Source organism: Macrobrachium nipponense, chromosome 5 (assembly GCF_015104395.2).
Source record: "Macrobrachium nipponense isolate FS-2020 chromosome 5, ASM1510439v2, whole genome shotgun sequence".
NCBI classification, from domain to species: Eukaryota; Metazoa; Arthropoda; class Malacostraca; order Decapoda; family Palaemonidae; genus Macrobrachium; species Macrobrachium nipponense.
The window spans coordinates 124133618-124148007 of NC_061107.1; the positions used below are offsets into that span (position 1 = coordinate 124133618).

Consider the following 14390-nt stretch of genomic DNA (forward strand, 5'->3'; position numbering starts at 1 on the left):
TATAGGTTATGTTAGGTATTGAATGGTCCAAATTGTTGTAATTTATTGTTTATTGGTCAATTTAGCTTTATAATAAAATTTACTATGGTGTTTTTGTAGGGCTTGGAACGAATTAGGCAATTTACATGTAAAACGTAGTTCAAAATACGAAAAAATCTGGTTACGAAGGCCGCTTCAGAACGGATTAATTTCATATCCTGAGGCACTACTTTAATTGAAGAGAACTCCTAACTGGGAAATGTAACCTACCTCCCATAGTCCCTTCGTGTGTCATCTCTGAAGCTAGCTGAAAAATCAATTTCTGGGTTCGACCTGTGTTCGCCGGTGAAAAGGATCCTGCTACTCACTTTTCTAGTATAAATAGATTCTAAATATACCAGAGAAAAAGCTAGCATGGTATGCTGAGGTTACTACCCTCGCACGAGCACCCTAAGGGTGTCGGGTATAAAGTACAAGGCGAGTGGAAGCCACTATTCACAGGTCTTCTGCCAATTAGAGGATTCCTTTCCAAAATCCCCCTCATGGGGAGAGCCGTCGCAACGGCTACTCCCTCCCCCTCGCTACTGCTACTACTACCCGACCCGAGCGCCATCTGCAATCCTGTTTAGACGGTGAACTAGCTCCACGCTGTTTTTCTTGCTATCGTGTTTTTGGTGATTAATCGGAGATTAATTCAAGATGGCTTCTTCTGATCTTCCTTCATCGAAGTTGAGTACCCCAATTTCTGTTTTCGTAACTTATACAGTTGCGGTGCTTTCCAAATTGGCCTTCGGCCCTGTAGAAAGGTATTGCGGGGCCGTCGGCTTGCCGCCATTTCATGAGCATCAGCAAGAATGCGTGGAATTTTGGTACACATGTAGTATTTCGCTAGATTAAGATAAATCAAAAGATAATGTACCTAATTATGTGTTCATCTGTTATTATTAGAGTTATTGGTTCATAAAGGTGCCGAACGCGCTCATGACATAACCTGGGATAAGACTGGGGTTAGACAAAGGTTGTTCAAAATATAACCACCCCCCCCGCCCCAGCTCAAGAGCGCGTTCGTGCCTATCACGACATAATATTAGTCTATCTCATGTTTTCGATAGGCTATTAGCAGTCTATCGTATGATAGGGGAGAGAAAAATGATATTGTTAAACTACAATAAAGTTTTGTACATACTTACCTGGCAGATATATACTTAGCTATAGTCTCCGACGTTCCCGACAGAATTTCAAATCTCGCGGCACACGCGACAGGTAGGTCAGGTGGTCTACCTTACCCGCCGCTGGGTGGCGGATGTACGAACCACTCCCGTAAGCTTGTCAGATTTTTCTCTTCCACCTGTCTCCTGAGGGGAGGCTGGGTGGGCCATTAATCGTATATATCTGCCAGGTAAGTATGTACAAAACTTTATTGTAGTTTAACAATATCATTTTTGTACATGAACTTCCCTGACAGATATATACTTAGCTGATTGGCACCCTTGGTGGAGGGTAAGAGACAGCTCAATAATACAGGTAAGACGGGAAACAACTAATGTTGTAGGATATAAAAACCTTGGTTCTCACCTTTTCAGGATGAAGACTTCATAGATACTATCTCTGAGTCTGCATTGCCTGGAAAGCTACAGCTAGGAGGGGTACGGTGACCTGATGCTGAAAGACTCTCGGATCTACCACTGGGGGATATGTGATCCCCTATTGTGGTAGAATCCAAGTCGGAGCTGTTAGAGGGACCTTGTCCGCTTACCTAACAGATCCTTACCACTACCTCTGCAAGGAGCCAAAACCCACCAGACCACCTAACCAAAATACAAAGGGTTAATATTACAACAAAAAGAGGTGCCTCCTGCAACCTCTTTCAGACAACCAAAAAACAACAATATAAAATATAGGGTAACATATAAACAAAGAATTTACACAGGATAGTTTCAGCTCCCTGCCCCAGCACCGAATCCGCCGATACGAAAGGACCCAAGGCGAAGCAGTTTATCATATGTGATTTTTACATCACGTAGGTAGTGGTTTGCGAAAACCGATTGGCATCTCCAAAAAGTCGCCTCCATCAAGTTCCGCACAGACATATTTTTTTCTGAATGCAAGCGAAGTTGCGATGGCTCCTACACCTCGTGAGCTTTCACTTTCAGTAGTTTAAAATGTTCTTCCTTACAAGCAACATGTGCCTCTGTAATAAGGCTTCTCAGAAAAAAGGAAAGAGCATTCTTCAACATGGGCCGAGTGGGGTCCTTTACAGAGCACCAAAGCACATCTTGATTCGCCTTAAGTTGTCCTTCCTCTTAAGGAAATACTTCATAATTCTCATAGGGCAAAGAGTTCTTTCAGGCTCTTCCCCTACTAGAAAAGATAAACTACGAACTTCAAAGCTCCTGGGCCAAGGCCGTGATGGGTTTTCATTCTTTGCAAGGAAATTTGGAAGAAACGAACACACCATAGAATCTTCCTTAAACCCTACATTGCCCTCAATAGCTTGGAGCTCACTCACTCTCTTAGCTGTAGCAAGGGCCAAAGGAAGATAGCCTTCTTCGTCAGATCCTTGAAAGAGGCTAAGCTAGGAGGTTCGAATCTAGACGATCCAAGAATTGTAGAACTACGTCTAGATTCCAGTGTTTGGTACCACATGAGGACGCTTAATGGTTTCAAATGATCTAATAAGATCATGCAAGTCCTTATCATCGGATACCTTTTAAGCCTCTATGCCAAAATACCGCCGCCAACATACTGCGGTATCCCTTAATAGTTGACACAACCAGATGACATTCTTCTTTGAGGAAAATAAGGAAATCCGCAATTTGGTACAGAGGTACTGGAAGAGGAAATGTTCTTCCTCTTGCACCAACGTCTGAAGACATCCCACTTTGACTGGTATACACGCAAGGTGGAAGGTCTCCTCGCTCTTGCGATTGCTTTAGCAGCTGTTGCTGAAAAGCCTTTCGCTCTGACCAAACTTAGCGGGAGCGATCTTGGAAGGTCCACCAAACCATTTCCAGTACCTCTGTGAACCATTCTTGGGCCGGCCAAAAGGGAGCGATTAAGGTCATTCTCGTTGAATCGGACTCTACGAACTTCTTGATGGTTAGCCCCAGGATCTTGAAGGGGGGAAACGCGTAGACGTCGAGTCCGTCCAGTCCGCCCAGAAGAAGAGCATCTATTGCTAATGCCTCTGGATCCGATATCGGAGAGCAGTAAAGGATCCAGCCTCTTGTTCTTTGACGTGGCAAAGAGGTCTATGTGTGCCTGCCCCATAACTTCCACAGGCTTTGGCATACATCCAGATGAAGGGTCCACTCTGTGGGAACGGACCTGATCTTCCTGCTGAGGAGATCTGCTCTTACATTCCTTTCTCCCTACACGAACCTGGTGAGAAGCTTGATTTCCTCTTTCTTCTGCCACAGAAGAAGGTCTCTTGCTGTCTCGTACAGGGAGAAGGAATGCGTCCCCCCTGTTTTCCTGATATATGCCAGAGCTGTAGTGTTGTCCGCGTTGACCTGAACTACCGATCTTCTGACTTTGGGCTCGAAAGCCTTCATAGCCAACCACACAGCCATCAACCTCCTTTCTGTTGATGTGCCAGGCTAACTGGTCCCCCACCCAGGTACCTGACACTTCGCTGGTTTCCCAGAGTTGCACCCCACCCCGTGTCCGACGCGCGGAGAACAACACCAGGTTGGGGGTCTGTGATTGAAGAGACAGTCCTTCGCAAAGAGGTTGGGATCTGCCACCATAAGAGATGTTTCTTGATGTCCTGGGATAACGACAGGGAGAACGTCAAATCCTGAGAACGACGACTCAATTCCGATGAAGAAAGAATTGGAGCGGTCTCAGGTGCAACCTTCCTAGGGAAACGAATTGCTCCAGCGAGGAGAGCGTCCCCAGCAGACTCATCCACTCCCCTCACTGTGCATACTTCTTTCCCTAAGAAGAAGGTTGTTACTCTCTCGAATCCTCGGGCTATCCTTTCCTGCGAGGAAAAGCCCGAAAACTCAGAGAGTTCATCTGTATCCCGAGATACACACACTCTTGCTCGGGAATTAGTGACGACTTCTTGAAATTGACGAGAAGTCCCAAAGCCTTCGTCAATTCTAAAGTTACTTGTAAGTCCTTCAAACAACGATCTTCTGAATTGGCCCTTATTAGCAATCGTCGAGGTACATGGATATCCTCACCCGTTCAAATGAAGCCATTGAGCCACATTCCTCAAAATCCCCGTGAACACTTGAGGGGCCGTCGAGAGGCCGAAACACAGAGCCCTGAACTGAAAAATTTTCCCCCCCATCATGAATCTGAGAAACTTCCTCGAGGAAGGATGGATCGGTACGTGGAAGTAAGCGTCCTGTAAATCCACCAAGGAAACCATCCAGTCCCTGGACGAAGTGCTGCCAGCACTGATGAAGGCGTTTCCATCGTGAACTTCTTCTTTTCTACGAAGAAGTTCAGGGCGCTTACTCCATTCACCGGTCTCCATCCCCTGAGGGACTTCGGAACTAGGAAAAGGCGGTTGTAGAAGCCCGATGAATGATGGTCTGTCACTAGTTCGATAGCCCCCTTCTCCAGCATCTGTCTACTGCTAGATGGAGAGCTTGATTCATGATGGGGTCTCTGTACCTGGCCGTCAGTTCCCTTGGGATGGTCGTCAAGGGAGGTCTTTCGACGAAAGGGATGAGGTAACCTCTCCTCAAAATAGAAAGGGTCCAAGGATCCGCCCCTTTTTGTTTTTGGGCCCAGACTCCTGCAAACTCTAAGAGTCTGGCGCCCACCGTTGTTTGAAGGACTTGCAAGTTATTTGGGGGCTTTAACAGACTTGGCGAAAGTCTTACCCTTCTTGAAGGTCTACGACCTCTAAACGTAGAGGTTCTTGATGAAGACGCCCCTCGAAAGGGTTCTCGAACACTTGCTTTTTCCTTCTTAGCCTTGGTAGGGAAGGAAGGGCGAGTTTTCTTGCCGACTGTGCCAAAGGTCCTGGGTGGCTTTTTTTGGCCGACAGTGATTCTTGAAATGTCCTGCACTCGATGTTTGGGAACAACTGAGCAGACAAGAGGAGCAAAACAGCAAAGAAGACCTCTGGGCATGGGAGACAGACTTCGTTAAGAAGGAACAATAAACCGACCTCTTCTTCACGATCACGGCCCCATACAGGGAGGCGATTTCACTCGCTCCGTCTCTTACCGACTTGTCCATACAAGACAAAACCACACATAAGATCTTCTGGCGAAATTGACTCTGGCACTTCAATTTTCTTGGCTAGGACTCCCAACGACCAATCAAGGAAGTTAAATACTTCTAGCACTCTAAACATGCCTTTGAGCATGTGATCCAATTCATTCATTGCCCAAGTCGTCTTAGCATAGTTTAAGGGCAGTTCTCCTTGTTCGAATCTACCAGCGCCGAAAAATCCGAATCAGCCGAAGACGGTAGACCCAATCCTAAAGGACTCTCCTGTTTCATACCATAAAACCAGCGCGTCCTGATAACTTCGCAAGGAGGTAAAAGCGAACATCGTTTTCCCCGCTTTCTTCTTTGGAAGCCATCCATGAACCAAAACTCCTCGTGCCTTCTTCATAGAAAGAGTTGGCTTCATCCTCACACAAGAAGAACTCTTCGCTGTCTTCGCCGTTGAAAAAAGTGAGTGAGGAGAAGGAGGAGCCGTAGGAGAAAGGGAATCCCCAAAAACTTGCAAAAGTAGCTCTGTAAGCTTCTTGTAAGAAGACACAGCAGCAGAAGTGTTCGGTTCCTCATCTGAACCTTCTAGGACGTCTTGTCGAGGCGAGCGCGGAAGATCCTTAGGTGACGAAGGGATCCTAGTAGGAGTTGAGCAAGAGGTTGGAGAACGCCCTCTCTTAGAAGAGTTCACATCCACTGGAGAATGAAGAGAAGATCTGGGATGCCTACGATGAGACTCCCTCTTCGAGGTAGACGGAATCTCAGCCGAAGGAGAGGTAGGGCTCCTACTCCGAGAATCCTCGGAAATATCACACAGGGCGCTTACGAGGAGGCGTGCGCCTACTATACTCTTTGCGCCTATCCCGAGCGAGCGGCTGCCAGAGAAGAGCGCCTATCGAGAGCAGAGCGCTTGCGCGGCTCTCCATACCTGTCCAGTTGCGTACGATCAACGGAAGTTCGACTGGAAGGCGAAAATGCGCCTACTAGGAGAAGGCTGCTTGCGAGACTCTTGAGTCTAACAAGAGGGTAACATTCAGGAGAAGGGCGCTTCAAAGCTAACGAGCGCCTACTTGGAGAAGGGCGCTTCCGAGATTCCTGTTGTCTACCAAGAGACAAAACGGTCAGGAGAAGTGCGCCTAGAAGCGGGAGAGCGCCTACACGAGAAGGGCGCTTGAAAGACTCTTGTTGTCTGCCCCGAGGAGAATAATCAGGAGTATGACGCCTTAAAAGAGACGAGCGCCTACTAGGAGATCGATGTGCAGTAGGCTCTTGGCGCCTACCTTGCGGGGAGCGGCTAACAGCAGGCCGTCTATCATGCACACGACTCCTACCAGACTCTTCTTGATGCCTGTCAGGAGAGAAGTCACGATCCGACACTCGAGGAGAGTGACATCTGGACGAAGAACGCCTACTTGCATAAGGACGCCTTCTAGAATCTTGAGGCTGCTGAGGAGAAGTCTCACGCGAGGGAGTTGAAGAAATAGCGTGATGAGCAGGTGCAGTGCGCTTACCGGAAGCGGAAATCCAATCTGGAGAAAAAACTTCTTTCTCCATAGAGCGTCCTACCGATGTTTGGCGCCTTGAAGTCGAAAGAGAGCCAGGCGAGCGAGGGCGCTCACGCGAGCCCTACCTTCATACGAAACCTCCCCATATGAAGGAGAACCGCCTTTAAAACGAGGAGAACAACGATCCTCGAAGAGCGGCGCCTAGATCTCTTGATCGGAAGAGAAACGTCCTTCTTCCTACGTGATCTAACTGCTAGAGAGTCTGCTAGCGCCGTGATCTGAGCTTGAAGTCCCGCGAGTACTCTCGTAGGCGAATCTTGTTGTTCTTCCTCGGAAGCAGGCGCCGAGCGCGGAGCGCGAGAAGAAGAACGCTCACAGGATTTCTTGGGTTTCTTCGCCTCCACCGACGAATTCTTCCGGGAAAACCTCCGGACTAGAAGCCAAAGGACTGCAGGGAGCCTTCCAAGCCCTCTTCAACGGGCGCGACGCATCCGGGGAGTTCCAACCTCTCTTCGGAGAGGGAGACGACGAAGAGGAGAAGCATTGGCGTAGTAGCTCCTTCTTGTAGCGATCCGAGGCAGCCTGGGAGCGTACTTCAGGATCTGCCGAGGGGACGCCTAACCGGTGGGGGTTCTCCCTAGCCCTCTTGCGGCTTTCGACTTTCCTACTCCACTGGAACTGGGAGTCTGGAAGAGGTCTAGGCCTAGAGGCACTAAGGAGCCGGTCAGACGCACCCTCCACAACACTGGGGACACTGCACTGATCACTAACACTCTCCTTACCTTCCAACTGACGAATCTTCTGATCCATAGAACGAATCGTGGCTCTCAGAGCTGCCGCCTCCGAAGGCGAATCTTCGGCTTCGGTGCGGGGAGCAGGGGCTGCAACGTTGGGAAGAAGTTCTAATTCTACGTTAGCATTAGGATCCACATCCAACTCACTCATTCTAGATCTACTAGAACTTCTAGAGGAAGCCTTACGCACTCTATCACGTTCCAACTTCCTAATATAAGAAGAGAGAGCCTTATATTCTTCTTCATTCAATCCCTTACATTCACTACAAGGGTTAGCACAAGAACATTCATTCCCCCTGCATTTCATGCAAACCGTGTGGGGGTCTACCGAAGCTTTCGGCAACCTCACCTTACATCCTTCATTCACGCAAACCCTAAACAAAACCGAAGTTTTAACTACCGAATCTAGGTCAGACATCGTTAAAGAAAATCAAACTCAAAATCAAACCGGTCCACAATCAGCGTATGCCAAGCCAAACAAAGCGAATACGCCACCAAAAGAAGTCCAAATTAACTCCAGGCAAGCGAGAATCGAAAAACTATCGAGAGGAACCGACAACAGTTGTTATCGTTCCCGCGACAGAGAAAAATCTGACAAGCTTACGGGAGTGGTTCGTACATCCGCCACCCAGCGGCGGGTAAGGTAGACCACCTGACCTACCTGTCGCGTGTGCCGCGAGATTTGAAATTCTGTCGGGAACGTCGGAGACTATAGCTAAGTATATATCTGTCAGGGAAGTTCATGTACAAAATTAAAATTTCTTTCTCTCTTCCCAACGTAATTTTGCATGATTTATTTCTTACGAACCAAATAGATGTAAATATGACAGTAGAATTAATTCACTGAAGAGGTGGAAGAGTTGCCCCCCCCCCCACCAGTCAAGCCTAAATAGACTAATATGGTAGGCTAACTGTCCCTAACCGGTACCCTTTATGCCTCTTCCCCTGATGGAGCTAAAGCGCTTCAGGGGGCGATATCAATAATAGAGAGCCCCCCTCTCTCTATTCATATTGTGTGACCTATCCTCCCGGCCGATCTGAATCAAATAAATTCGAGTTTGGTAGGTTTGGTTGAGGGCTACTGTCCGCATAGTAATGTCCTAGAGGAGATTTAGCCTAACGATCCGAGTCGGTAACGATCTCGGACGGTCAAGCTAGATCCATATCGGGTATTCTCCCTATCCTTAAAAACCCCTTGCAGCTCTTCCATAATGCCTTGTTATCAATTATACATATTGATTTTATTGTCATTACACAATGCTATATCACTGTATTGTAAAAGGTCTGGTTAACGTTCGTCTTGGCCTAGCCTCCTTCGGTTTAACCTTTAGTAGTAGGCTACGCTTCCCGATTGAGAGCCACCCCAACCAGTTGCTGTACCAACCACGACAGGCCACAGGCCCAGTCACACTACCACCCCTACAGTAGTAGTCCACACAACCGCTAATAGGTGGCCATCTCTGATCAGGTAGGCGGCCAGGCGATCATTACCGACCACCCCTTATACCAACCCCCTCCCCCCCTCACCCCACACCCACTAATAGGCTCGGCTCAGCCGAACCTTTATAACTCGCGGCACTAGTACTCTTAGTGAGAAACGGCTGCTGAAGTTTCATATAAGTGGGAAGGGAGGGGGCAAGTGTGAGGGTGGGGATATGGGTACTAGAGGTAACCTTATGTTCCGTACGTATAGTCCTCCGGCACCACGCCGGATGACGGACATGGCTTCGGGTTGTACATATGTAGCTCCGCCGCTCAGTAGTCTCTTTCTCCGGTCTCCCTCTAGCCACGCAATTGGGGTAGGAGTTTTACTCCCCTCTCCCCCTCGATAGAGGTAGGCAACTTCAGATACGGGATTACCTTTCCCTGATCTGCCACCTCGGTCCGTTCCGCAGGCAGTGGTTAGGACAAGGAGAAATGAGACTTCAAGTGGGCTAAGCTTTGGGGGACCGTACAGTGAACAGCTCCGGACCATTATAGGTACCGACGGAGAGTGACTCACCCTCACATCCGCCACCGGAGTGTTGCATTAAACTTGCCATAGCTCAGTTCTCAATCTCGGGAGATCATGTAGGCGTCTACGTTAATACGTAGCCTTCTGGTCCGCCCAGCCATACAGAGTAGAGGTCCTTCCTCCTCCCAGGTCCGGCGGATATCAGATCTCAAGTACCAGACTTACATTGAACCCAGGAACAAGATCGGGAGCAGGCAGTTATATCTAAAGATATTATTTTATTTATTCAGTGAATTGAATGGTTTAGTGAGTAAGACTTGAACCATTATCTAGTTTAAGTTGCATGCCCTCGCCGGAGGTAGCTCCGGCCCTCCTTGAGGCTGATACTCCTTAATAATTCAAATTACAGAAGCTACGCTGCCAGTCGACGGGGCGCTCCGCCTCCCTCGGCGAGACCTATGGGCATGAGGTATGCCGTTTGCATGCCAACTGCTCAGTGCCCTTCGAAGGCGAAGAGGGCCAACCCCTCTACATGGTCTGGCACCCGGAGGTATGCACCATCTGCTGTGAGATGGTGAACCTTCTCTTAGATGAGCAGGTAAGTATCTTAGCTACTTTTTCATGATGAAAAATGGTGATAAACTGTGCAAGAAATTGTTTACAAACTGACTTCCTATGTCTGGAAGGTTAATTTCCTTTTCCTCTCCGACAGACGGTCGAGGAAACCTGCTAGAACACTAGGACGGACCTGAGGCGCTGGGTCTCCGGCTACTGGAGGAACGCGCCATCAGGACATCCCTATATCCTGGATGCCAGCCTGGGCTCCCTTCGCTTCAAGGGGTCACCCTTGGCGTTGGTCGCAGCGCATCTGGCGGCACCCATCATTGACGCCATCCGGGCGGAGACGGCACCCCTTCCGGAGGACCAACCAGGAGGACTTGATGGCAGATGTGGCAGCCATCAACATCCACACGGAGCCCATGGCCATAGTGGACGAGGTAAGTGGGGAGGTAAGTGAGGCGGGTAGTCTCCTTAGTCCTACTCCTTTTTCTTCCTCTTCTTTCCGGGATTTCTCTAAGTCCACGCCCACTTGGGACGCTTCTCGGTCGGTCCGTCCCAAGGAAAAAACTGTAAGACCGAAATCCCTGCCCAAGGGATCAAAGCCAACTCCGTCAGCAGTGACTGAGGCATCTCCGGCCCCACGGCCGTCGACTTCCTTTGCTAGGTTGCCTGCTGCCAAGGATTCTCTCCCACCCAAGGGATCGAGATCAAAGTCCGCTAAGTCCAAGGCGGCGGAGTCCGGCGTCGACCATGAGCTTCTCACCAACCTTCTATTGTCGAAGGTTAGGGAGGTTTGAGTCGCTACGACTCGCCTCCGGATCTGAAGTCTCCGGCCAAACAGTATCTGACATGGTGGCCGAGAGGATCAAATCCATACACCAATCCTTTCCTTCTTCTCAGAGCCATCTGTGACCTTAGGTATGGGTACCTCTGCTGGGCTCTTTTCATCTTCCTGCTTTTCCTTTAGATGACTCAAAAAAAGAGAGCAGATGAGGATGGTACACAACAGTCTGATTGGCAGATGCAGTAGCTTACTTATCTGTATTTCAGACAAAAGATTACAGTTTGTGGATTCTTTGGACACATCATACGGCCATATATAAATGACAGTTTTGTAGAGACAAAATTATTTTGTTTATTATAATGTATGATGCTTCTCAACAGTATCTTTTATAAAACCTTACAAATGAATTCAATGCATAACTATGCCATATAGTTTTTAAAAAATCTATTAAGAAAAACTACTGCAATTCCACAACATCCAGCATACAGTGTGCATTTCACATCTCTTCATGATATATTAACAATTACTACCTCATTTATTTCTAATGAGGATAATCATGTACCAGGCATTGTCTAAGTCACAACAGACTTTTTTTATGTCAATACTGAAAAAGGTAATCTCAAGTTCTATACATATTAGTGACAACTCACCAAACTAGCAATTAAAGAAATAAACAATATAAGTGAATCTGATAACACTGCAAAGGAAGACATGCAAAAAATAACCACTGTACCCTACAAAATACACAACTGCACAATACATGGTGTGTTCTTTTCCATACCACTTACACATTAAATATTGGTTCAGTTGTAATCTTCAGTATGAAGTATAACTCAGTTTGTGCACATGTAAATTCTTCCTTTCACAAATAATCATTAAGGATCACAAACAGTCATCTACAGTATTTACCTGATCTATTATCAACACCTCAATAGAGGTTAGAAAATCTGTTTCTGCAGAACTAAGCTGGAAGTTCCCCATCAAACATCGCAAGCCAAGTGGAGATGAAATAATGATGTCAGACTGATAGAAATCTGAGTACAACTGAAAATAGAGAATAAATACAGATTTATAACCCTCACTGATATTTGACTTTTTATTTGCCAAGTACTACTTTCTTGTTACATGTTAAAAATTCAGTATTTATGCATCACTAGGACAATATGAGAAAACTTATCTTTTTTAAATATTCACTCACATCAAATCTCAAAAGTAAATAACAGCATTCACCTTTAGCGTGCGTTTAGTAATCTTTAGTCCAATTTTAAAATCTTCTTTGGTGTTTCCTTTGAAAACCTCATGGAAGTCTTCTGCTCTATTAAGATTCTTTGGAGGGTCCTGATTTTGTCCTGGGCCAAAATCTTCCCGAAACCGACTTTGCTTAAGAATTTCAAAGTTTTTATCTTGCAGTAATAAACTCATTATCTCAACTAATCTGCAACAGATTGATGAGAATGTTTAAATTTACAATCTTTAAATATTTTAAAATTTGGGGAAGCAATGATACAGATGTGGTAAGCTTCAATAATACATGCTGTATTTAAAATAATTTCCCTATTCCATAAACATAAACCCGTTGTTTTAATTTTACTGGTACAGTTCATTCCATTCCTTCAACAGAACATCTTTACTCATTCTCTAAAGCCAGTATTCAACTATGAGAGTGAGTTCCTTACAAATTACATCACATATAATATTGACTGCCTTCTATAATACAATAAAAACCAAGTTTTTACATCGTTCAAAATATTTTCCAAACAAACCAATCAATCATATTCATCACGGCATTCTGTTCACAATATTCCGAGACATGATTTGGAAGTATTATTACAAAGATTAGACAAATGATTTGTCATAGAAAACAGAAAACACATGAAACATAGGAAGCCAGAACAACAAATTAGCTAAGAAGCTGACTAGCAGACATTGCCAGGTTTTTAAAAAAACCAATGAATATGGTGGATTATCTGAGATCTGGATAGGTCAGTAACCAATTTATACTTTAATAGATTCTGATGGGGTTGCTACTGTAAAAAAATTAATGCCCAGTGGTGAGTATAACAAATAGTTTGTAAAATTCCATTCATGGCACATGTGAAGAGGGGAGCATCTAACCATTCAGTTGACACAGATGCTTATAAAAATAGAAGAGGAGGAAAAGGAGTGCAAAAAATCTTCTGCCACCAAGAAACCTTGACCTGCCACAATTATAATCTCAAGTACATACATACCAATCTCTTGTATATAAAATATAGGTGTAACGTAGCAAAATACACCAGGCATCGCAATGTACTTTACTTCATATTGACAAAAATCCTCAATATTCTTCTTGGAAATCAGGATAGCAGGAGGTCCTTGACGTGTCCATTCATTTGAGCGAAGTCAAGTTGAGCGATGTCAAGTTGACCGAAGTCATTTTTAGTGAAGTTAAATTATGAGCATTTTGAGTGATGCCCAATAAGTGATGTCAGTTTGAGTGAACCTTAGACAGTTTTTGAAAGGTGCTTTGAGCGAAGTCGATTTGAGCAAAGTCAAATTGAGGAAAGTAAATTTGAGTGAAACAATTTGAGCGAAGCCAAATTGAGGCAAAATATATTAGAAAACGGTGATAGAAATGCGAATGTACTAGAATGAACTTTAATTTTTTTACATATAAAAAATATATTTAATTAACTCTATAAAATAACCAATAAATATACTAGAAATATATTTTCATTTTTTTTAAAGGTTTCAAAGAACTAAAAGAAAAAAAAAAGTTTATTGAAAATGTAATATTGTACGCAAGGTGTCTCAGGTAATCAGTAATTTCTAAATCTCCTCTAGGTTCAATAATTCTTTTAATTCTTCTTTAAGTTCTCGTATTTCCTTTTCTTAGCTAAGGGTTCTCCTTAAATTATATATTTCGTCCTTTGTAAGCTCTCTTCCCTTTTTAAAGCCTCTATTAGGAGCCAAGTGTTAGGCAACTACATGAAAGACTTCCTTGGAAAGCAGTGTGCCATCCTTCCACGGCATTATTTGTTTGGGGGAGATCCATTTGAACCCAGCCAAAAACGTTCCACAATAATAACAGAAATTTGGGTCTTCTCCTATGGTTGTTTGTCATTAGGCAGCCAATATAGTTATCTTCAAAACAATTGAAAATAATGTCGAGAACTTCATCACAATTTTCCAAATCACCCTTTTATGACATGATTCACAGGGCGAAATGCTGTGCAGGTCATCATTTTGATCAAGGTCCTAACATTTTCTTAGTTGGCATATTTTTCTCTCAGCCCCACATTGGTAATTTTTCTCCATACATTCTGTCCTAAATGGACATGCTTGAGCGTGGGAATACGCAAGCTATTGCATTTTTTGAAGCTATTTCAAAGTCTATCTAAACAGTGATAGGATCTAGCAAAGGCTCTAGGGATTTCAATTTGTTAAATACTACTTTGCAACTTTCTTCACATTTATTCTTGAGTAAAACATACACAAGGTATTACACTCTCCTTTATCAATGCATGTAGTATAAAAATTTGTAAGAAAATACTTGGAGCTGTTTTGAATCTTCCGTCAGCTAACCAGTGACAATTGTTTCTCAGCCAGGTAAGACTTTCATTAGTGCCGAAAATCATAACTCTAGCCTC

At 45.1% G+C, this 14390-nt stretch overlaps 1 protein-coding gene across 1 annotated transcript in view; it reads right to left on the reverse strand.

The window, feature by feature from the left end:
- Positions 1–14390, reverse strand: part of LOC135215618 (U3 small nucleolar RNA-associated protein 25 homolog) — a 112026-nt gene that overhangs the window by 71014 nt on the left and 26622 nt on the right. The window contains exons 3-4 of the mRNA XM_064250525.1: positions 11992–12196; positions 11671–11805 (exon numbers count right to left, since the gene is read on the reverse strand). Coding sequence (XP_064106595.1) covers positions 11671–11805; positions 11992–12196 — 340 coding nt within the window. The remainder of the gene's footprint in view (positions 1–11670; positions 11806–11991; positions 12197–14390) is intronic.